The sequence below is a fragment of the Pseudophryne corroboree genome, chromosome 3 (genome assembly GCF_028390025.1).
Source record: "Pseudophryne corroboree isolate aPseCor3 chromosome 3, aPseCor3.hap2, whole genome shotgun sequence".
In the NCBI taxonomy this organism is placed as follows: Eukaryota; Metazoa; Chordata; class Amphibia; order Anura; family Myobatrachidae; genus Pseudophryne; species Pseudophryne corroboree.
In genome coordinates this window covers 460,428,502-460,451,915 of record NC_086446.1, presented here as the reverse complement: position 1 = coordinate 460,451,915, position 23,414 = coordinate 460,428,502, and the positions used below count along the sequence as shown (strand labels likewise).

At 47.5% G+C, this 23,414-nt stretch overlaps 1 protein-coding gene across 2 annotated transcripts in view; it reads right to left on the bottom strand.

Moving 5' to 3' along the window:
• Nucleotides 1-1,360: 1,360 nt before the first annotated feature.
• Nucleotides 1,361-23,414, bottom strand: part of FDXR (ferredoxin reductase) — a 129,160-nt gene continuing 107,106 nt past the window's right edge. For both annotated transcript variants that reach the window (XM_063960674.1, XM_063960675.1), the window contains exons 6-12: nucleotides 21,458-21,559; nucleotides 21,275-21,382; nucleotides 20,784-20,868; nucleotides 2,362-2,561; nucleotides 2,115-2,286; nucleotides 1,852-2,025; nucleotides 1,361-1,672 (exon numbers count right to left, since the gene is read on the bottom strand). In XM_063960674.1, the coding sequence (XP_063816744.1) occupies nucleotides 1,542-1,672; nucleotides 1,852-2,025; nucleotides 2,115-2,286; nucleotides 2,362-2,561; nucleotides 20,784-20,868; nucleotides 21,275-21,382; nucleotides 21,458-21,559 (972 nt within the window). In that variant the 3' untranslated portion in view covers nucleotides 1,361-1,541. The remainder of the gene's footprint in view (nucleotides 1,673-1,851; nucleotides 2,026-2,114; nucleotides 2,287-2,361; nucleotides 2,562-20,783; nucleotides 20,869-21,274; nucleotides 21,383-21,457; nucleotides 21,560-23,414) is intronic.

The window sequence follows — 23,414 nt, the reverse complement described above, 5'->3', positions numbered from 1 at the left end:
GATCACTGCCCTTTCTGTACCTTTAGCCTGGTTAGTTCTACTGATATACTGGAACCAATGAGACCAGCTAATCATTGATACATAAGATCTCATATCCAGTTTGTCATTTAAGGTTTTGAAATCCAGAAAGAATAAAATATACTAATATAAAATAATTCATCAACCATGACTTAAGGTATCAATTGTACCTGTTGACTTGACAGACTAGCTGCTGAATAATGTGAATATAGCTGGTATTTAGTCCAGTTGTGCAGTATGGCGGAGTGGTTGCAACCTATTTTTGCTTGACATTTTGGATTATACTCAAGAAAGTAGGACAAGTGACTACACCCACCTACAACCAAGCAGGGAGATAAGGGACAAATCAAAGAGCAAGCGAGTGAAGGGCTTAAGTGTGAGGATAGTGTGTGCCCTGAGAGAGTGGACCAGTTGAAGACAAGAGGCCATCCTGTCCCTGAAGAGAGTGTTACCACACCGACAGGCTGAGGAGGGACCTCGGCAATACAAGGTCTGTGGGGTAGATGTATGATCCATCGCTACTCCGCTTCTCCCCCATGTAGGACTCTGGTGGTGTGTGCAAGGTGACACAGGTGTGATGCACCCCTGTCTATATCAACCAACCAGTTGCACTTCTATATGCCGGGCAATGTATGGACGGTCAGTGCACGGACCGCTCCGATACCTGCAGCTATCTATTTCGACAGCTGCAAGTGTCATTGCCCATACACAACAGCAGGGCCAGCTCTGTACCTGGCTGTCATCTCCGGGCTGCATAGGAGACCTCATGATAATAGCGAGATCTCGCTCATACCCATTGAGCCAGCCGGAGAAGAACCACAGTGCATCAGTACTATGCTGGTGAGCTGTGAGGCGCTGACAGGCATAGCCAGAGGGAGGAAATTTCACTCCCCCTCTCCAGCAGCTGAGAAGTTAATACATCTGGGTGCTAAGGCTTCCCGTTTCACCTCAGTAATAATATGTGCCGGTATCATACATTTACCCCTATGTGCTTTATGTGTTCAGCTACCAAAGAGGGGGTTATAAGCAACCTAGACGTCCACTGGTTATAGAGGTGTCAATTCACATCACAACAGAAAAGACATTAATTAATAGATTGTGGTGACTTTAACATCAACCATTGTAATGTTCTATCAGGAGTAATTGAGAAAATCTAGGCATAATTATAATTAAAAGATTGTAAGCAGGCCTTTTAGTTTTTTTTAAATACCCAGCTTTTTTTTATTTTTATTACTGTGTTTATGTAATGTTAATAAATATTTTATATTAGCTAGTTTTTTGTCTAGTTGCTCTGAAACTGCAGTTATTCGTATATTTTAAACAAAATGCTAATAATAGAATAAAAGGTTTTAAAGATATATTTATTTGCCTAAAAAAATATTTACAAAAATAAAACTGAAAAATAAAAAGGTTGTTTGAGGTATTTATGTAATAAGTCTACTACTTGTATTTACAAATCCCAAAAGGCAGGAAATGTAAATGCTGCCACCTGCTGGCAGCTTTACAAAGTGCATGTGTTCAAGTCACCGACAAATTAATTGCAGCATTTCTTCAGAATCTAAAATCTTTTCTCGAGGTTTTCCCACCTCCACACCTCGTGCAATCTCCACCTCATCAATCTTCTCCCAGTCAGAGAAGGACACAGTTTGAATCCCTGTGTTGGGAGAGGAGGAGATGGTTAACACGGTTGTACCATACTGAAGAAACATGGTGCACTATGAAAGCAGGGTGAAGTTAGCAACACGTTAGAGAAATAAAATGAACAAGGAGAAACAGAAATAAATGGCACATAGAAACACAACAGGAGTAGATACTATTTATAAAAGCTCGTACCCCTGAGGAGGAGAAGCTCTTTGATCGCTGAGGCACCTGGACGAGGCTCTGAAATGTTCAAAGCACCCGATTTTATGTCCTCCAACAAGGACTGAGCAGTGTCAAAACTGTCAGTCATTGTTGTTGTGATCACACCAGTGGGACCTCTCTTCACCCAGCCGCTGCAGTAAAGTCCTGCCAAGAAAAGTAATGTAAAGTGGTGGCAAGATGGTTGTCACTGTTCCAACATATACTGTAAGTGTTGAGAAGAACAGAACACTGACCTGGAGTCCCCTGCACTCTACCCATACTGTTTGGAATAATACCCTTATTTGGGAGGAAAGGCACAACTGGAGAGATGGGTACACTTTTATAGCCAATGCTGCTGAGGATAAGTCCACAGCTTAAGTCCTCTTCTTGCCCTGTAGGGACTGCCACTGCAGAGTCTCCAGTTCCCTGAACAATAGAAAATCGAATAAAGTGCATGAAAAAATATCACACTACATGTAACACAATTTCCAAATTTCACACCTCAAGTCGTGTGACAGACAGTCTGACTCCGGACGCTCTTTTTCCATCTTCACTAGGCAGCACGGCAATAGGGTTACGGAAGAAGAGCAGTCCCCATTCTCGATTACGCTGAATTAGATGAGCAGCATCTTTCTTTTCTGGCTTCTCCATTGCAGACTTTAATAGAAGTTCTGTGAGTCGTTTTCTAGGTCTAGGAAGGTCTAAGGAGAATCATGGCAAAGTCGGTCCAACAAATAGCAAGAAGAAACAGAAGAAGTTAACAAAGTTAAATGGAAACAGAAGTATGATTGAACAATTGTGAAACTGCAGTTTTATGGGTAATGGGTTATAGAGAACATAACCACTTTGATGACCATGAGATAGGAGTTCATCTCAAGAAACCTTACATTAGGGTTACAGGAAGAGAACCACACTCAAGTTCAGAAACAAACATCAAGAAAAGGCAAAACAGGAGCTCAAACACAAAAAGAAAAAACCCCAGAGCAACATTGCCCAGATCAATTAAAAAGTAGTAATAGAAGAACACAGGTGTGGATCACTGGGTCGACAGTCAATAGGCTGACCTCATATGGTCGACATGCAATAGGTTGACAGGTTTTAGAAGGTAGAGACTTGGGAAGGTCAACAGGCTCGACATTGAACTGGTCGACAAAGAAAATGTGTTTGTGTGTGTCATTTTCTATGTTAAACCACGTGACCCTAATTTCTGTACCGCTTTACTCGCCACATTTCTGGCATGGGGCCTCATTCTAGTACCGTTGCACACGGCACAGGTTACTATTCCCAATCACAGTCCAGGTGGATGGTAAGTGATGAAAAAATAAGATTTTAAACGAACCGGTAAATCTTTTTCTCCTAGTCCGTAGAGGATGCTGGGGACTCCGTATGGACCATGGGGTATAGACGGGCTCCGCAGGAGACATGGGCACTTTGAGACCTTTAATGGGCGTGAACTGGCTCCTCCGTCTATGCCCCTCCTCCAGACTCCAGTTATAGGAACTGTGCCCAGAGGAGACGGACATTTCGAGGAAAAGGATTTTGTTAATCAAGGGTGGGACACATACCAGCTCACACCACAAAAACACCGTACAACATGGTATATAAGTAAACCAGTTAACAGTATGAACAACAACAACAGAAAACAGCAACAACCTGATTTCAACAGCAACGCAACCTGTGTGTACCTTATCAATAACTATGTACAATTATAGCAGATTTCAGTCCGCACTGGGACGGGCGCCCAGCATCCTCTACGGACTAGGAGAAAAAGATTTACCGGTAGGTTTAAAATCTTATTTTCTCTTACGTCCTAGAGGATGCTGGTGACTCCGTAAGGACCATGGGGTTTATACCAAAGCTCCAGACCGGGCAGGAGAGTGCGGATGACTCTGCAGCACCGATTGAGCAAACATGAGGTCCTCATCAGCCAGGGTATCAAACTTGTAGAACTTTGCAAAAAAGTGTTTGACCCCGACCAAGTAGCTGCTCGGCAAAGCTGTAATGCCAAGACGCCTCGGGCAGCCGCCCAAGATGAGCCCACCTTCCTAGTGGAATGGGCCTTTACCGATTTTGGTAACGGCAAACCAGCTGTAGAATGAGCCTGCTGAATGGTGTTACAGATCCAGCGTGCCATAGTCTGCTTGGAAGCAGGCGCGCCAATCTTGTTGGCCGCATACAGGACAAACAGTGCCTCTGTTTTCCTAATACGAGCCGTTCTGGCTACATAGATTTTTAAAGCTCTGACCACATCAAGGGACTTGGAATCCTCCAAGACATCCGTAGCCACAATAGGTTGGTTCATGTGAAACAACGAAACCACCTTGGGTAGAAATTGAGGACGAGTTCTCAATTCCGCTCTATCTACATGGAAAATCAGATAGGGGCTCTTGTGAGACAAGGCCGCCAATTCTGATACCCGCCTTGCCGAAGCCAAGGCCAATAACATGACCACTTTCCAAGTGAGAAATTTCAAGTCAACAGTTTGAAGCGGTTCAAACCAATGTGATTTAAGGAACTGTAACACCACGTTAAGGTCCCACGGTGCCACTGGGGGCACAAAAGGAGGCTGGATGTGCAGTACTCCCTTCACAAAAGTCTGCACTTCTGGAAGAGAAGCCAATTCCTTCTGAAAGAATATTGATAATGCCGAAATCTGCACCTTAATGGAGCCTAACTGCAGGCCCATATCCACTCCTGTCTGTAGAAAATGGAGAAAACGACCCAGCTGGAAATCCTCCGTAGGAGCATTCTTGGATTGACACCAAGACACATACTTCCTCCAGATACGGTGATAGTGCTTCGCCGTTACCTCCTTCCTAGCTTTAAATAGAGTGGGGATGACTTCCCCTGGAATACCTTTCCTAGCTAGGATCTGGCGTTCAACCGCCATGCCGTCAAACGTAATCGCGGTAAGTCCTGGAACACACACGGCCCCTGTTGTAACAGGTCCTCTCTGAGAGGAAGAGGCCAAGGATCTTCCGTGAGAATTTCCTGAAGATCTGGATACCAGGCCCTTCGAGGCCAATCTGGAACAATGAGTATCGTCTGAACCTTTGTTCTTATTATTATTCTCAATATTTTCGAGATGAGCGGAAGTGGAGGGAACACATAGACCGCCTGATACACCCATGGTGTTACCAGCGCGTCCACCGCTATCACCTGAGGGCCCCTTGACCTTGAACAATACGTCCAAAGCTTCTTGTTGAGGCGTGACGCCATCATGTTTATTTGAGGGAGTACCCAGCAACTTGTCACTTCTGCAAAGACCTCTTGATGAAGTCCCCACTTTCCTGGATGAAGATCGTGTCTGCTGAGGAAGTCTGCTTCCCAGTTGTCCACTCCTGTCCGCTCACGTGATTTTCCGCCCAGCGAAGAATCCTGGTGGTCTCTGCCATTGCTGCTCTGCTCTTTGTTCCGCCTTGTCTGTTTACATGCGCCACGGCTGTGACGTTGTCTGACTGGATCAGAACCGGTAGGTTGCGAAGAAGGTGCTCCGCCTGTCTCAGGCCGTTGTACATGGCCCTTAATTCCAGCATATTTATGTGCAGACAAGCCTCCTGGCTTGACCATATTCCCTGAAATTTTAGTCCCTGTGTGACCGCTCCCTATCCTCGGAGGCTCGCGTCCGTGGTCACGAGAACCCAATCCTGAAATCCGAACCTGCGATCCTCTAGAAGGTGAGTCCCCTGGAGCCACCACAGGAGAGAGATCCTGGCCCTGGGGGACAGGCATATCAACCGATGCATTTGGAGATGGGACCCTGACCACTTGTTCAGTAGGTCCCACTGAAAAGCTCTTGCATGAAACCTGCCAAACGGAACGGCCTCGTAGGCCGCCAACATCTTTCCCAACACTCGATCGCATTGATGAATCGATACTCTTTTTGGTTTTAGATACTTGACCATGGTCTGGATTTCCTGAGCTTTTTCCACTGGAAGAAAAACCCTCTGTCTTTCCGTATCCAGAATCATGCCTAAGAACGACAGCCGAGTTGTCGGAACCAACTGCGACTTCTGCAAATTTAGAAGCCACCCTCAGAGAGCGCTCCACATTTTTCAGTAATTGTTCTCTTGATATCGCTTTTATCAGGAGATCGTCCAAGTACGGGATAATTGTGACCCCCTGCTTGCGCAGGAGCACCATCATTTCTGCCATTACCTTGGTGAAAATCCTCGGGGCCGTGGAAAGCCCAAATGGCAACGTCTGAAATTGGTAATGACAATCCTGTACAGCGAATCTCAGGAACGCCTGATGTGGAGGGTATATGGGGACATGAAGGTATGCATCCTTTATGTCCAGTGAGACCACAAACTCCCCCCCCCCCCCGTCCAGACTGACTGGAGATCACCGCTCGGAGAGATTCCATCTTGAATTTGAATCTTCTCAAATACAGGTTTAGGGATTTTAGGTTTAGAATCGGTCTGACCGAGCCGTCCGGCTTCGGGACCACGAAAAGAGTTGAATAAAACCCCTTCCCCGGTTGTAACCGGGGAACCATGATAATCACTTGCTGTTGACACAGCTTTTGTATTGCCGCTGAAACTATTGTTCTCTCTGGGAGAGAAACTGGTAAGGCCGATTTGAAAAATCGGTGTGGAGGCACGTCCTCGAACTCCAGTTTGTACCCTTGGGTCACAATTCCTAGCACCCAAGGATCCAGGTCCGACTGAACCCAGACCTGGCTGAAGAGCCGAAGACGTGCCCCCACCGGTGCGGACTCCCGCAGGGGATCCCCAGCGTCATGCGGTGGATTTGGCAGAAGCCGGAGAGGACTTTTGATCCTGGGAACTAGCCGTAGCTGGTGTTCTTTTCCCTTTTCCTCTACCTCTAGCGAGGAAAGACGATCCACGCCCCTTTCTGAATTTATAAGACCGAAAGGACTGCATCTGGTACTGAGGCGTTTTCTTTTGCTGTGGGGGAACAAAGGGCAAAAAAGAAGACTTATCCGCGGTAGCTGTGGTAGCAGGTCCGCGAGGCCATCCCCAAAGAAAACTTCACCCTTGTAAGGCAGAGCCTTCATAAGTCTCTTGGAGTCAGCATCACCAGTCCATTGACGGGTCCACAGCGACCTCCTAGCTGAAATTGCCATGGCATTGGCCCTTGATCCCAAGAGGCCAATATCCCTCGCAGCCTCCCTTAGGTATAACGCTGCGTCTTTGATGTGACCCAAAGTTAACAGAACAGTATCCCTGTCGAGGGTGTCCATGTCAGATGACAAGTTATCTGCCCAAGCTGCAATCGCGCTACTGACCCATTCCGACGCAACTGCCGGTCTGAGGAGGGCTCCCGTAGTCGCATAAATTGATTTTAAAGTGGTTTCCTGCTTGCGGTCCGCAGGATCCTTTAGTGTCGCCGTGTCCGGGGACGGTAGGGCCACTTTTTTGGATAACCGCGTCAAGGCTTTATCCACCGAGGGAGAGGATTTCCACCGTAACCTGTCCTGTGAGGGGAAAGGATACGCCATAATAATTCTCTTGGGAACCTGCAGCCTCTTGTCTGGAGTTTCCCAAGCCTTTTCAAATAGCGCGTTCAGTTCATGAGATGGGGGAAACGTTACCTCACGTTTCTTCTCTTTAAACATATAGACCCTTGTGTCCGGGACAGAAGGGTCCTCTGTGATATGTAATACATCCCTTATTGCTACAATCATGTACTGAATACTCTTGGCCACCCGTGGGTGTAACCTCGCCTCATCATAGTTGACACTGGAGTCGGAATCCGTGTCGGTATCAGTGTCTGCTATCTGGGTAAAGGGACGTTTCTGGGACCCTGACGGGTTCTGAGACACAGCAATATCCATGGATTGACTCCATGCTTGGTTCTGAGACTCAGCTTTGTCCAATCTTTTATGCAATAAGCCACACTTGCATTCAAAACATTCCACATGTCTACCCAATCAGCAGTCGGTGGTGCCGACGCAGTCACTATCACATTTTGCTCCTCTTCCTCCCTCGAATAGCCTTCCGCCTCAGACATGTTGACACACACGTACTGACACCCCCACACACACTGAATTATAGGGAACAGACACACAAGGAGGTCCTTTGGATAGACAGAGAGGAAGTTGCCAGCTCACACCCAACGCCGCCGCAGTCTGAAATATAACAATACCCCAGACCTGTATAGCGCGTTTTATATATATATAATATATATATCAAATCAGCACCAAATATTGTGCCCACCCCTCGTTTTGTACCCTGTTACTTGCAGATATCAGGGCAGGGTCCGGGAGCAGCGTCTCTGAAGCCAAGCTGTGGAGAAAATGGCCCTGGTTAGAGCTGAGGGACGAAGCCCCGCCCCTCAACGGCGGGCTTCGGTCCCGCTAATATTTATACTGGCGGGGGATTCAAATACCCTGTAATGCAGTGTATATAGCTTGCCAGTAGTTCTTATGAGGTACTCCTTGCTGCCCAGGGCGCCCCCCCTGCGCCCCTGCAGTGCCTAGTGTGTGTGCGGGAGCAAAGGTGCGCAGCGCGACCGATGCGCGGTACCTTCCGAACGAACAGCTAGACGACACCAGTGTTCAGACCCTCTGGAGCTAATGGTGTCCAGTAGCCTAAGAAGCAGAGCCCATCAGTCCAGGAAAGTGGGTCTGCTTCTCTCTCCTCAGTCCCACGAAGCAGGGAGTCTGTTGCCAGCAGGTCTTCCCGAACAAAAAAAAACCTAACAAAGTCTATTTTCTAGAGAAACTCGGTACAGCTCCCCTAGTGTGTGACCAGTCTCCTCTGGGCACAGGATCGAACTGGAGTCTGGAGGAGGAGGGGCATAGAGGGAGGAGCCAGTTCACGCCCATTAAAGGTCTTAAAGTGCCCATGTCTCCTGCGGAGCCCATCTATACCCCATGGTCCTTACAGAGTCCCCAGATCCTCTAGGACGTAAGAGAAATAGGCTTTTAATAACCTACCGGTAAATCCTTTTCTCGTAGTCCGTAGAGGATGCTGGGGTCAATTTTAGTACCATGGGGTATAGACTGTTCCGCAGGAGCCTTAGGGACTTTAAGACTTTTTAACAGTGTGAACTGGCTCCTCCCTCTATGCCCCTCCTCCAGACCTCAGTATAGGAACTGTGCCAGAGGAGACGTACATATTCGAGAGAGAATTTACTATTAAACTTGTGGCGAGATTCACACCAGCTCACACCATGTACAAGAAACATGTCGGCATGGCCTTTAACATAACTCATGCCAACCAGCATGTATAACGTAACAGCAACAGCTGTCAACATCTAAACATAGGTGTGTAAAAATTTTTTTAAACGTAATTAACAGGAAAAATGGAGCACTGGGCGGGCGCCCAGCATCCTCTACGGACTACGAGAAAATAAGATTTTACTTACCGGTAAATCTATTTCTCGTAGTCCGTAGTGAATGCTGGGGACTTCGTAAGGACCATGGGGAATAGACGGGCTCAGCAGGAGACATGGGGACTTTAAGAAAGAATTTAGATTCTGGTGTGCTTTGGCTCCTCCCTCTATGTCCCTCCTCCAGACCTCAGTTAGAGAAACTGTGCCCGGAAGAGCTGACAGTACAAGGAAAGGATTTTGGAAATCCAGGGCAAGACTCATACCAGCCACACCAATCACACCGTATAACTTGTGATAAACTTACTCAGTTAACAGTATGAACAACAACAGAGCATCAGATCAACCCTGATGCAACTATAACATAACCCTTATTTAAGCAATAACTATATACAAGCATTTCAGAAGAAGTCCGCACTTGGGACGGGCGCCCAGCATCCACTACGGACTACGAGAAATAGATTTACCGGTAAGTAAAATCTTATTTTCTCTAACGTCCTAGTGGATGCTGGGGACTCCGTAAGGACCATGGGGATTATACCAAAGCTCCCAAACGGGCGGGAGAGTGCGGATGACTCTGCAGCATCGATTGAGCAAACACAAGGTCCTCATCAGCCAGGGTATCAAACTTGTAGAACTTTGCAAAGGTGTTTGAACCTGACTAAGTAGCCGCTCGGCAAAGCTGTAATGCCGAGACCCCTCGGGCAGCCGCCCAAGAAGAGCCCACCTTCCTTGTGGAATGGGCCTTAACTGATTTAGGCAGCGGCAATCCAGCCGCAGAATGAGCCTGCTGAATCGTGTTACACATCCAGCGAGCAATAGTCTGCTTTGAAGCAGGCGCCCCAAGCTTGTTGGACGCATACAGGATAAACAAAGATTCTGTTTTCCTGACCCTAGCCGTTCTGGCTACATAAACCTTCAAAGCCCTGACCACATCCAGTAACTCGGAATCCTCCAAGTCAGTAGTAGCCACAGGCACCACAATAGGTTGGTTTATATGAAAGGATGAAACCACTTTTGGCAGAAATTGTGGGCAAGTCCGCAATTCTGCTCTATCCGCATGGAAAACCAGATAAGGGCTTTTATGTGACAAAGCCGCCAATTCTGACACACGCCTAGCCGAAGCCAAGGCTAGTAGCATGACCACCTTCCACGTGAGATATTTCAATTCCACGGTCTTGAGTGGTTCAAACCAGTGTGATTTCAGGAAACTCAACACCACGTTAAGATCCCAAGGTGACACTGGAGGCACAAAAGGGGGCTGAATATGCAGCACTCCCATTACAAACGTCTGAACTTCAGGCAGAGAAGCCAATTCTTTTTGAAAGAAAATGGATAGGGCCGAAATCTGGACCTTAATGGAACCCAATTTTAGTCCCAAAGTCACTCCCGACTGTAGGAAGTGAAGGAAACGGCCCAGTTGGAATTCCTCCGTAGGGGCATTCCTGGCCTCACACTAAGCAACATATTTTCGCCATATACGGTGATAATGTTGAGCCGTCACGTCCTTCCTAGCCTTTATCAGCACAGGAATGACCTCATCCGGAATGCCTTTTTCTGCTAGGATCCGGCGTTCAACCGCCATGCCATCAAACGTAGCCGCGGTAAGTCTTGGAACAGACAGGGCCCCTGTTGCAACAAGTCCTGTCTTAGAGGCAATGGCCACGGGTCCTCTGTGAGCATTTCTTGCAGATCTGGATACCAAGTCCTTCTTGGCCAATCCGGAACAATGAGTATTGTTCTCACTCCTCTTTTTATTATGATTCTCAGCACCTTGGGTATGAGAGGAAGAGGAGGAAATACATAGACCGACTGGAACACCCGCGGCGTCACCAGTGCGTCCACAGCTATCGCCTGAGGGTCTCTTGACCTGGCGCAATACCTCTGTAGCTTTTTGTTGAGGCGGGATGCCATCATGTCCACCTGTGGCAGTTCCCACCGACTTGTAACCTGCGTGAAGACTTCTTGATGAAGTCCCCACTCTCCCGGGTGGAGGTCGTGCCTGCTGAGGAAGTCTGCTTCCCAGTTGTCCACTCCCGGAATGAACACTGCTGACAGTGCGCTTACGTGATTCTCCGCCCAGCGAAGAATTCTGGTGGCTTCTACCATCGCCACCCTGCTCCTTGTGCCGCCTTGGCGGTTGACATGAGCCACTGCGGTGATGTTGTCTGACTGAATCAGAACCGGTTGGTCGCGAAGTAGGGACTCCGCTTGGCGTAGGGCGTTGTATATGGCCCTTAGTTCCAGGATGTTGATATGGAGGCAAGTCTCCTGACTTGACCACAGACCTTGGAAATTTTTTCCCTGTGTGACTGCCCCCCCCCACCCTCGGAGGCTTGCATCCGTGGTCACCAGGACCCAGTCCTGAATGCCGAATCTGCGACCCTCGAGAAGGTGAGCACTCTGCAGCCACCACAGGAGAGACACCCTGGCCGATAGGGTGATTAACCGATGCATCTGAAGATGTGATCCGGACCATTTGTCCAGTAGATCCCATTGAAAGGTCCTCGCATGGAACCTGCCAAAGGGAATGGCCTCGTATGATGCCACCATCTTTCCCAGGACTCGCGTGCAGTGATGCACCGACACCTGTTTTGGTTTTAATAGGTTTCTGACCAGTGTCATGAGTTCCTGAGCCTTCTCCATCGGGAGATGAACCCTCTTCTGGTCTGTGTCCAGAATCATGCCCAGGAATCAACTGCGACTTTGGAATATTTAGAATCCAGCCGTGTTGCGTAACACTTCCAGAGAGCGTACTACGCTGATCAGCAACTGCTCTCTTGACCTCGCTTTTATGAGGAGATCGTCCAAGTATGGGATAATTGTGACCCCTTGCTTCCGCAGGAGTACCATCATTTCCGCCATTACCTTTGTAAATATTCTCGGTGCCGTGGAGAGACCAAACGGCAACGTCTGAAATTGGTAATGACAATCCTGTACCACAAATCTGAGGAACGCCTGATGAGGTGGATAAATGGGGACATGAAGGTATGCATCCTTTATGTCCAGAGACACCATAAAATCCCCTCCTTCCAGGCTTGCGATGACCGCTCTGAGCGATTCCATCTTGAACTTGAACCTTTTCAGGTATATGTTCAGGGATTTTAAATTCAATATGGGTCTGACCGAACCGTCCGGTTTCGGTACCACAAATATGGTCGAATAATAACCCTTTCCTTGTTGAAGGAGGGGAACCTTGACCACCACCTGTTGAAGATACAATTTGTGAATTGCAGTTAACACTATTTCCCTCTCGTGGGGGGAAGCTGGCAGGGCCGATTTGAGGTATCGGTGAGGGGGCATCTCTTCGAATTCCAGCTTGTATCCCTGAGACACAATCTCTATTGCCCAGGTATCCAACTGTGAGTGAACCCACTTGTGGCTGAAATTTTGGAGACACGCCCCCACCGGGCCTAGCTCCGCCTGTGGAGCCCCAGCGTCATGCTGTGGATTTAGTGGAAGCCGGGGAGGACTTCTGTTCCTGGGAACTAGCTGCGTTGAGCTTCCTTCCTCTGCCCCTGCCTCTGGCAAGAAAGGACGCACCTCGGACTTTCTTGCCTTTTTGTGATCGAAAGGACTGCATTTGGTAATACGGTGCTTTCTTAGGTTGTGAGGAAACAAATGGCAAAAAATGTGACTTTCCAGCAGTAGCTGTGGAGGCTAGGTCTGAGAGACCCTCCCCAAACAATTCCTCACCCTTGTAAGGTAAAACCTCCATGTGCCTTTTTGAGTCGGCATCACCTGTCCATTGCCGAGTCCACAGGACCCTTCTGGCAGAAATCGACATAGCATTTATTCTAGAGCCCAGTAGGCTAATGTCTCTTTGAGCATCTCTCATATATAGGACAGCGTCTTTTATATGCCCCAGGGTCATTAATATAGTATCCTTGTCTAAGGTATCAAGTTCCTCAGATAAGGTATCCGTCCATGCTGCTACAGCACTACACACCTAGGCCGACGCAATTGCCGGCCTTAGTAAGGTACCTGAATGTGTATATATGGACTTCAGGGTACCCTCTTGCTTTCTATCCGCAGCATCTTTTAGGGTGGCCGTATCCTGTGACGGCAGGGCTACCCTCTTGGATAAGCGTGTTAAACCTTTGTCCACCCTAGGGGAGGATTCCCAGCGTAACCTGTCCGTTGGCGGGAAAGGATACGCCATAAGCATCCGTTTGGAAATCTGCAGTTTTTTATCTGGAGATTCCCAAGCCTTTTCACATAACTCATTTAGCTCGTGTGAAGGGGGGAAGGTCACCACCTGCCTTTTTTCCCCCATACATATGAACCCTCTTGTCAGGGACTGGGGTTTCCTCTGTGATGTGCAACACATCCTTAATTGCTATAATCATATAATGGATGGATTTAGCCAATTTAGGCTGTAACTTTGCATCATCGTAATCGACACTGGAGTCAGAATCCATGTCGGTATCTGTGTCAACAATTTGGGATAGTGGGCGCTTCTGAGACCCTGACGGTCTCTGCGACATAGGATCAGGCACGGGCTGAGACCCTGACTGTCTAAGGCTTCAGCTTTATCCAACCTTTTATGCAAGGAATTAACATTATCATTTAAAAACTTCCACATATCCATCCAATCAGGTGTCGGCGCCGTCGGCGGAGACACCACATTCATTTGCTCCCGCTCTGTTTCCGCATAGCCTTCCTTGTCAAACATGTCGACACAAGCGTACCGACACCACACACACAGGGAATGCTCTTTTTGAAGACCGTTCCCCCACAAGGCCCTTTGGAAAGACAGAGAGAGAGTATGCCAGCACACACCCCAGAGCTATATAACCCAGGAATAACACAGTAACTTAATGTTAACACAGTAGCTGCTGTTATATTGATTTTTGCGCCTAATTATGTGCCCCCCCTCTCTTTTTACCCTCTTCTACCGTGTATCTGCAGGGGAGAGCCAGGGGAGCTTCCTCTCAGCGGAGCTGTGGAGAAAAAATGGCGCTGGTGAGTGCTGAGGAAGAAGCCCCGCCCCCTCAGCGGCGGGCTTCTGTCCCGCTTTAATATACAATTTTTGGCGGCGGCTCATACATATATACAGTGCCCAACTGTACATGTGCAAACTTTTGCCAAATAGGTCCTAATTGCTGCCCAGGGCACCCCCCCCACCCTGCACCCTTACAGTGACCGGAGTATGTGGGTGTATGTGGGAGCAATGGCGCACAGCTGCAGTGCTGTGCTCTACCTCAGTGAAGACTGGAGTCTTCTGCCGCCGATTTCGAAATCTTCTTGCTTCTTTCACCCGGCTTCTGTCTTCCGGCTCTGCGGCTCTGGGATCGGACGACGAGGGTGAGATCCTGTGTACGATCCCTCTGGAGCTAATGGTGTCCAGTAGCCTAAGAAGCAGGATCTATCTGCAGAGAGTAGGGCTGCTTCTCTCCCCTCAGTCCCACGATGCAGGGAGTCTGTTGCCAGCAGAGCTCCCTGAAAATAAAAAAACCTAACAAAATACTTTCTTTCAGCAAGCTCAGGAGAGCTCACTGAACAGCACACAGCTCGTCCGGGCACAGATTCAAACTGAGGTCTGGAGGAGGGACATAGAGGGAGGAGCCAGAGCACACCAGAATCTAAATTCTTTCTTAAAGTGCCCATGTCTCCTGCGGAGCCCGTCTATTCCCCATGGTCCTTACAGAGTCCCCAGCATCCACTAGGACGTTAGAGAAAAGGATTTACCGGTAGGTTATTAAAATCCTATTTTCTCTTACGTCCGTAGAGGATGCTGGGTTCCATTTTAGTACCATGGGGATATACCAAAGCTCCCAGTATGGGCAGGAAAGTGCTAATGTTCCTGCAGAACTGACTGTCCAAATTTTAGGTCGTCAGCAGCCAAGGTGTCAAACTTCTAAAACTTAGCAAACGTGTTTGCACCTGACCAAGTAGCAGCTCGGCAGATTTGCAATGCCGAGACACCCCGGGCAGCCGCCCAGGATGAACCCACTTTACTTGTAGAGTGGGCTTTTACCGAAATCGGTAACGGCAATGCTGCCGTGGAATGAGCGTGCTGAATGATACCTCTGATCCAGCGCGCAATAGTCTGCTTAGAAGCAGGACCCCCAATCTTGCTGTGGTCATAGAGGAGAAACAAAGATTCTGTTTTCCTTATCCTAGCCGTTCTTGCGACATAAGTCCTCAACGCTCTGACGACATCCAAGGACTTTGGGACGGCTGAGGTGACAGAAGCCACTTGCACCATCACTGGTTGGTTGATATGAAAAGAAGACACAACCTTTGGAAAAAAGTGCAGACGTGTTCTCAGTTCAGCCCTATCTTCATGAAATATTAAGTAAGGACTTTTGTGTGACAGAGCTCCTAACTCAGACACTCGTCTGCCTGAGGCCAAGGCCAACAGCATGACCACTTTCCAAGTAAGAAACTTCAACTCCACCTCTTGTAGAGGCTCAAACCAGTCCGATTTAAGGAACTGCAGCACCACATAAAGATCCCATGGCGACGCAGGAGGCACAAACGGAGGTTGGATGCGCAGAACCTCTTTCACGAAGGTCTGGACCTCAGGAAGAGAAGCCAATTGTTTCTGAAAGAAAACCGACAAGGCCGAAATCTGAACCTTGATATAGATCCTAATCTCAGTCCAGCATCCACACCCGCCTGTAGAAATAGGAGAAGTCGTACTAATTGAAACTCCACCGCAGGAGACTTCTTGGATTCACACCAAGATACATATTTTCTCCAAATCCGATGGTAATGTTTGGACGTTACCCCTTTCCTGGCCAGAATAAGTGTGGGAATGACTTCACTAGGAAGACCCTTACGGGCTAGGATCTGGCGCTCAATAACCATGCCGTCAAACGCAGCCGCGGTAAATCCTGATAAACTAACGGCCCCTGCTGAAGCAGGTCCTCGCGAAGAGGAAGAGGCCGAGGATCTTCCAGTAATAACTCTTGAAGATCTGGATACCAAGCTCTCCTTGGCCATTCTGGAACAATGATAATTGCTCGAACCCTTGTTCTTCTGATGATCTTGAGAACTTTTGGTATTAGCGGAAGTGGAGGGAACAGATACACCGACTGAAACACCCACTGGGTCACCAGTGCATCTATCGCTATTGCTTGTGGGTCTCTGCACCTGGAACAATATTTCTGAAGCTTCATGTTGAGGCGTGATGCCATCATATCCACTTGAGGAACGCCCCAACGACTTGCAACCTCCGCAAAGACTTCTGGGTGGAGGCCCCATTCTCCTGGATAGAGATCGTGTCTGCTGAGGAAGTCTGCTTCCCAGTTGTCCACTCCCGGAATGAAAATGAGCTTTTGCATGTCTTTCTGCCCAGAGGAGTAGCTTTGTCACCTTTGCCATTGCCGCTCTGCTTTTTGTTCCGCCTTGACGGTTTATGTAAGCTACTGCCGTTACATTGTCTGACTGGATCTGTATGGGACGATCTTGAAGAAGGTGTGCCGCCTGATGCAGACTGTTGTAAACAGCTCTCAATTCCAGAATGTTTATGTGAAGTCGAGATTCTTGACTTGACCACCTTCCTTGGAAGCTTTCGCCTTGTGTGACTGCTCCCCATCCTTAGACACATGCATCCGTGGTCACCAGGATCCATGTCTGAATCCCGAACCTGCGTCCCTCCGGGTGGTGAGACATTTGTAGCCACCACAGGAGCGAAATTCTGGCTTTTGCTGACAAGATTATCTTTTGATGCATGTGGAGATGCGACCCGGACCACTTGTCCAGTAGGTCCCACTGGAAGACCCTGGCATGGAATCGGCCATATTGTAGCGCCTTGTAAGCCGCTACCATTTTCCCCAACAGGCGAATGCACTGATGAATTGATACTGTTCTTGGTCTCAAAAGTTGTTTGACCATGCTCTGGATCTCCTGAGCTTTTTCCACCGGTAGAAATACTCTCTGTACCTCGGTGTCCAGTATAATTTCCAAAAATGATAACCTCATCGTCGGTTCCAACTGAGATTTTGGAAAGTTAATGATCCAACCGTGCTGTTAAAGTACCGTCAGGGATAACGCTATCTTTTGGATTAGCTTGTCCCTGGATCTCGCTTTTATGAGGAGATTGTCCAGGTATGGAATTATGTTGACTCTTTGTTTGCGAAGGAGAACCATCATCTCCGCCATCACCTTGAATATTCTCAGAGCCGTGGAGAGCCCGAACGGTAATGTCTGGAATTGGTAGTGGCAATCCTGAACTGCAAACCTCAGGTATATGCTTGATGTGGCGGGTAAATGGGAACATGCAAGTAAGCATCCTTGATGTCCACTGACACCAGAAATTCCTTTTCTTCCAAGCTGGCAATCACCGCTCTCAAGGATTCCATCTTGAATTGAATCTTTTTAAATAAAGATTCAGAGATTTTAGGTTTAAAAATCAGCCTGACCAAGTCATCCGGCTTCGGTACTACAAACAGGCTTGAATAAAAGCCTTGATTCCTTTGTTCGGCAGAAACCAAGGCAATTACTTTGTCTTGACATAATTTGTGTATTGCGTTCAGGACATTTGCGCTGTCCTGAGCAGAAACTGGTAAGGCCGATTTGAAAAATCAGCATGGGGGAAGGTCTTGAAATTCCAACTTATTACCTTGGGATATTATCTGTAAATCCCAAAGATCCAGGTCTGAGCGAAGCCAGACCTGGCTGAAAAATAGTAGACGTGCCCCCCACCCGATCGCACTCCCGCAGAGGAGCCCCAGCGTCATGCTGTGGTTTTTGCAGAAGTAGTTCCTGACTTCTGCTCTTGTGCTCTGTGAAAAAAGGGGTACTTTTAGCCTTTTTGTACTTGTTGGGCCGAAAGGACTGCATAGTATGAGAATGATATACTTTTTTAGCCGGCGTAACTGCCGACGGCAGAAAAGCTGACTTGCCAGACGTAGTAGTTGATATCATGGCATCTAATTTCTCTCCAAAGAGGGCCTCACCATTGTATGGGAGCGCCTCAATATTTCTTTTGGATTCTGCGTCAGCATTCCACTGGCGTATCCAGAGCGCCCTGTGGGCTGAAACGGCCATAGCAGAGGCACGTGAGCCCAGTAAGCCTACATCCTTCATAGCCTCAACCAAATAACCTGCAGAATCTTTGATATGACCTAGAATTTGCAACATGTCATCTTTATCGACCGTGTCAATACTAACAATTAAGTTATCTGCCCATGCAGAAGCAATTGTGGGCCTGAGTAACGTACCCGTAGCAATATAGATGGACTTTAAAGTAGTCTCTAATTTGCGGTCAGCAGGTTCTTTTAATGAAACTGACCCTGGGGCAGGCAAAATTATTTTCTTTGACAACCTAGAAACTGAGGTGTCTATCTTGGGGGTGACTCCCACTTACGCCTATCCTCTTCTGGGAAAGGGTACGCTACCCGCAACCTTTTAGGGATAGCAAATTTATTTTCCGGGTTAAAATTTATTCAAGTCCTTAGACGGAGGAAAAGTCACCACCTGTTTTTTATTTAATTTAAAATAATCTTTTTCCTCAGGTGGAGGTGTTGTGTCAAGAAATTCCAACACCTCTTTTATAGCGACTATCATACATTCAATGCTCTTAGCCAGTTTGGGGTCTACCGCCCTCAAATCCCCAGTGTCGACGTCAGTGTCGGAATCTGTGTCAGTGTCTCTTTGCATAATTTGCGCCAGGGACCTTTTCTGGGAACTGGATGATGTGGAACAATCAGCAAATAGAGCATCTTCCACAGACTGTCCCCAATGCTTTGTCTGTTCCTCAGACTCAGAATTTCTTCGCTAGTTTAGCCATATTACTCTGCAGCTTTCTCACCCACACAGGCTCAGAACACTCTTGTGCCTCTAACATGGGTTCCTCTGGGAAAGAACTTTCTCTAGACATGTTACACGTGTGTATAGTCACACCACTCACACAGACTCTGGAGCTAATGGGGACAGACCTACACTAATGTCTGTCAGAGGGACCCAGAGGGAATTGCCAGTCCACACCACGCGCCCTATATGTATTACATACAATGAATATACATATATACCAAAACAGCCCTTCTTTATCCAATGTGAAGCCCGCAGACTTCAATAAATTATGTGCTCCTCTCCCCTTCTATAACACCCTGGTACTTAGATCAGCTATGTGTGAGGAGAAATAGCCTGCAGGATCAGCACTCCGGCGTCTCTGTGACGAGAAAATGGTGCCAATTGAGTGTTACAAGCAATTCTGAGGTGAAGACCTGCCCCTGTAATGGCGCGGTTCAGCCACGGTAATATTTATACTGGCGGGGGTAGTGTACATCAGCGGCTCACATGTATGTACATTTTGGCAGTGAGAGTTAGGATTTGTCATGTCCCTCAGAGCGCAACCCCCCCACCCCCCACCGCGCGCGCTCTGCACCCTGTGCTGAGAGACATGTAGACAAGTTGCTGCGCAGCGTCCCACGCTGCGCTGGTACCTTTATACCGCCATGATGGCCGGAGGGCCCCTCTCTGCAGAACTCCGGTAATATTCTCACCAGCCTTCTGACTCTGTTAGGGGGTGGCGCAATGCTGTGGGAGTGAACGCTGGCCAGGCTTGGGCTGTGTTCAGTACCCTCTTCAGGAGCTAATGGTGTCCTGTCAGCGGAAGCAGAGCCATTAAACTGACTGAGAAGTTGGTTCCTACTTCCCCCCCTAAGTCCCACGAAGCAGGGAAGCTGTTGCCAGCAGCTTCCCTGTAAAATAAAAAAAACCTAACAAAGTCTTTTCCAGCATAACTCTGTAGAGCTCCACTGGTGTGCATCCAGTTTCCTGGGCACATTTTCTAAACTGAGGTCTGGAGGAGGGGCATAGAGGGAGGAGCCAGTTCACACTGTTAAAAAGTCTTAAAGTGCCGAAGGCTCCTGCGGAACAGTCTATACCCCATGGTACTAAAATGGACCCCAGTATCCTCTAGGACGTAAGAGAAAAGTAGAAGAAAAAAAACAACAACAACTTGTGCCATCCATTATCATGTTGCCTATTTGAACCTGTCGACCTTTTGCACTGTCAACCTTTTGACCGTGTTGACTGATCATCCGCAACACAAGGAACACAGTATTTTCTATCTATTAGATGTGTCCTCTTAAATCTTTGCCCCGAGCGCTACAAGTCGCATTACACATTACGCATAAGTGCAGTGTGACTCTGTAGTGCCGAGCATCTTTTTTTGCATTTTTTCCAGCAAAAATGCATCTTAGATGCAAAGTAATGTAATGTGTCATCTTACATCCTTGCTGCAGTTACGTTAAACAGCCCTTGAAGTCACGCCATGCCGACTGTATTTTCATACAAAATGCTATGCTACAGTGTTTTCATGGAAAACACCATAAAGTGGAATTTCGGATGCAGATAGAGCCGCAATTACACAGAATATAGGCATGCTGCCTATCATTTTAGTTAGCAGAAGCTCCTTGCACGTCCTATTACATTACTTTCCATCTAAGATGCATTTACATAGGAAAAAAAAAAAACCCCACTAAAAAAAGACTATTGGCGCTACAGAGTCCCGCCACGGCATGGCACGACTTCAAGGGCTGTTTAGGGTGACTGCAGCAAGGATATAAGAGGACACATCTGTAGTATAGATAAAGATGTAGAAAAATTATTTTTCTATGCAAGGGAATTAACCATGAAAACGTAGTCAGCAGATCGGCTCTCCTTACCTTTTACAACATCTCCCAGGCCATTGAAATCAGAAGAACAATATAGCGGACGAGTCCCTGGCAGGTGAATCATCTCTCGTAATTCCTACAGTTAAGGAATATAATTTAGCATTAATAAATAAATGCACATATTTTCTATATTTAACTTTCTTGCTATTACAAAAAAACAAAACAAAAAAACAAAAACAAATACCACTTGCCACCCCTTTTTTTTGGCCTTTTTAGTAGGAATTAGCAGGTTAATGGCATTTTATGAAAAGTCTTCGGATTAAAACAAGGTATAGTTACTGTGGGCATTTCAGAAAATAAATTACGGATATTGTTGCTGGAATGTGATCAGCCCCAGTGCCAAGATAGGATCAGCAATGGGGAAAATATCCTAAATCCCGACATGACCAGTCTCCTTCTCTGCCGAATAGTTTGAGAACTTATAACTGAAAACATGGCATGTAAATACATATTACATGTTGAAGATGATCTTGAACATGTACCTTTATTGTAAATGCCACCTGCAGAGGCCCACGACGTCCAACAAGCCAGACTCTCTTAACACGACTCTTAGAAAGGGCTTCAAGAGCAGACTGTGTGATATCAGTCTTCTGTAAAAGCAAAAATAAATCCAGTCTATAACAGAGCAGATGGCAAAAGCAGGGTGCTAAAGTCTGGCCACTTACCTTTAACAGATCAAGAGGGGATAGCAGGATTCTTGCAATGTCAAGTGCTACATTCCCCTGTCCCAAGATGACAGCAGTCTCGCTGCCCAGGTCTGGAGATAACTGTGACATAGAAAAGATCACATCATATCTAGTTGTCAGTGGTCTCTGCAGCATTATTACAGTAAGTGTGTGTGCTCCTAAATACAAATGATTAACACGTGGAGGCCCAGATTAATGTTCGTCAAAAAAAAAAAAAAATGGTATGTTAATATAGATGTACAAAAATAAGAATTTACTTACCGATAATTCTATTTCTCGTAGTCCGTAGTGGATGCTGGGGACTCCGTCAGGACCATGGGGATTAGCGGCTCCGCAGGAGACAGGGCACAAAAGTAAAAGCTTTAGGATCAGGTGGTGTGCACTGGCTCCTCCCCCTATGACCCTCCTCCAAGCCTCAGTTAGGATACTGTGCCCGGACGAGCGTACACAATAAGGAAGGATTTTGAATCCCGGGTAAGACTCATACCAGCCACACCAATCACACTGTACAACCTGTGATCTGAACCCAGTTAACAGCATGATAACAGCGGAGCATCTGAAAAGATGGCTCACAACAATAATAACCCGATTTTTGTAACAATAACTATATACAAGTATTGCAGACAATCCGCACTTGGGATGGGCGCCCAGCATCCACTACGGACTACGAGAAATAGAATTATCGGTAAGTAAATTCTTATTTTCTCTGACGTCCTAAGTGGATGCTGGGGACTCCGTCAGGACCATGGGGATTATACCAAAGCTCCCAAACGGGCGGGAGAGTGCGGATGACTCTGCAGCACCGAATGAGAGAACTCCAGGTCCTCCTCAGTCAGGGTGTGCCCCTGACCAAGTATCAGCTCGGCAAAGTTGTAAAGCCGAGACCCCTCGGGCAGCCGCCCAAGATGAGCCCACCTTCCTTGTGGAATGGGCATTTACATATTTTGGCTGTGGCAGGCCTGCCACAGAATGTGCAAGCTGAATTGTACTACACATCCAACTAGCAATCGTCTGCTTAGAAGCAAGAGCACCCAGTTTGTTGGGTGCATACAGGATAACAGCAAGTCAGTTTTCCTGACTCCAGCCGTCCTGGAAACTATATTTTCAGGGCCCTGACAACATCTAGCAACTTGGAGTCCTCCAAGTCCCTAGTAGCCGCAGGTACCACAATAAGCTGGTTCGGGTGAAACACTGACACCACCTTAGGGAGAAACTGGGGATGAGTCCGCAGCTCTGCCCTGTCCGAATGGACAATCAGATATGGGCTTTTTTGAGACAAACGCCGCCAATTCTGACACTCGCCTGGCCGAGGCCAGGGCCAACAGCATGGTCACTTTCCCTGTGAGATATTTCAAATCCACAGATTTGAGCGGTTTAAACCAATGTGATTTTAGGAATCCCAGAACTACGTTGAGATCCCACAGTGCCACTGGAGGCACAAAAGGGGGTTGTATATGCAGTACTCCCTTGACAAACTTCTGGACTTCAGGAACTGAAGCCAATTCTTTCTGGAAGAAAATCGACAGGGCCGAAATTTGAACCTTAATGGACCCCAATTTGAGGCCCATAGACACTCCTGTTTGCAGGAAATGCAGGAAACGACAGAGTTGAAATTTCTTCATGGGGCCTTCCTGGCCTCACACCACGCAACATATTTTCGCCACATGTGGTGATAATGTTGTGCGGTCACCTCCTTCCTGGCTTTGACCAGGGTAGGAATGACCTCTTCCGGAATGCCCTTTTTCCCTAGGGATCCGGCGTTCAACCGCCATGCCGTCAAACGCAGCCGCGGTAAGTCTTGGAACAGACATGGTACTTGCTGAAGCAAGTCCCTTCTTAGCGGCAGAGGCCATGAATCCTCTGTGAGCATCTCTTGAAGTTCCGGGTACCAAGTCCTTCTTGGCCAATCCGGAGCCACGAGTATAGTTCTTACTCC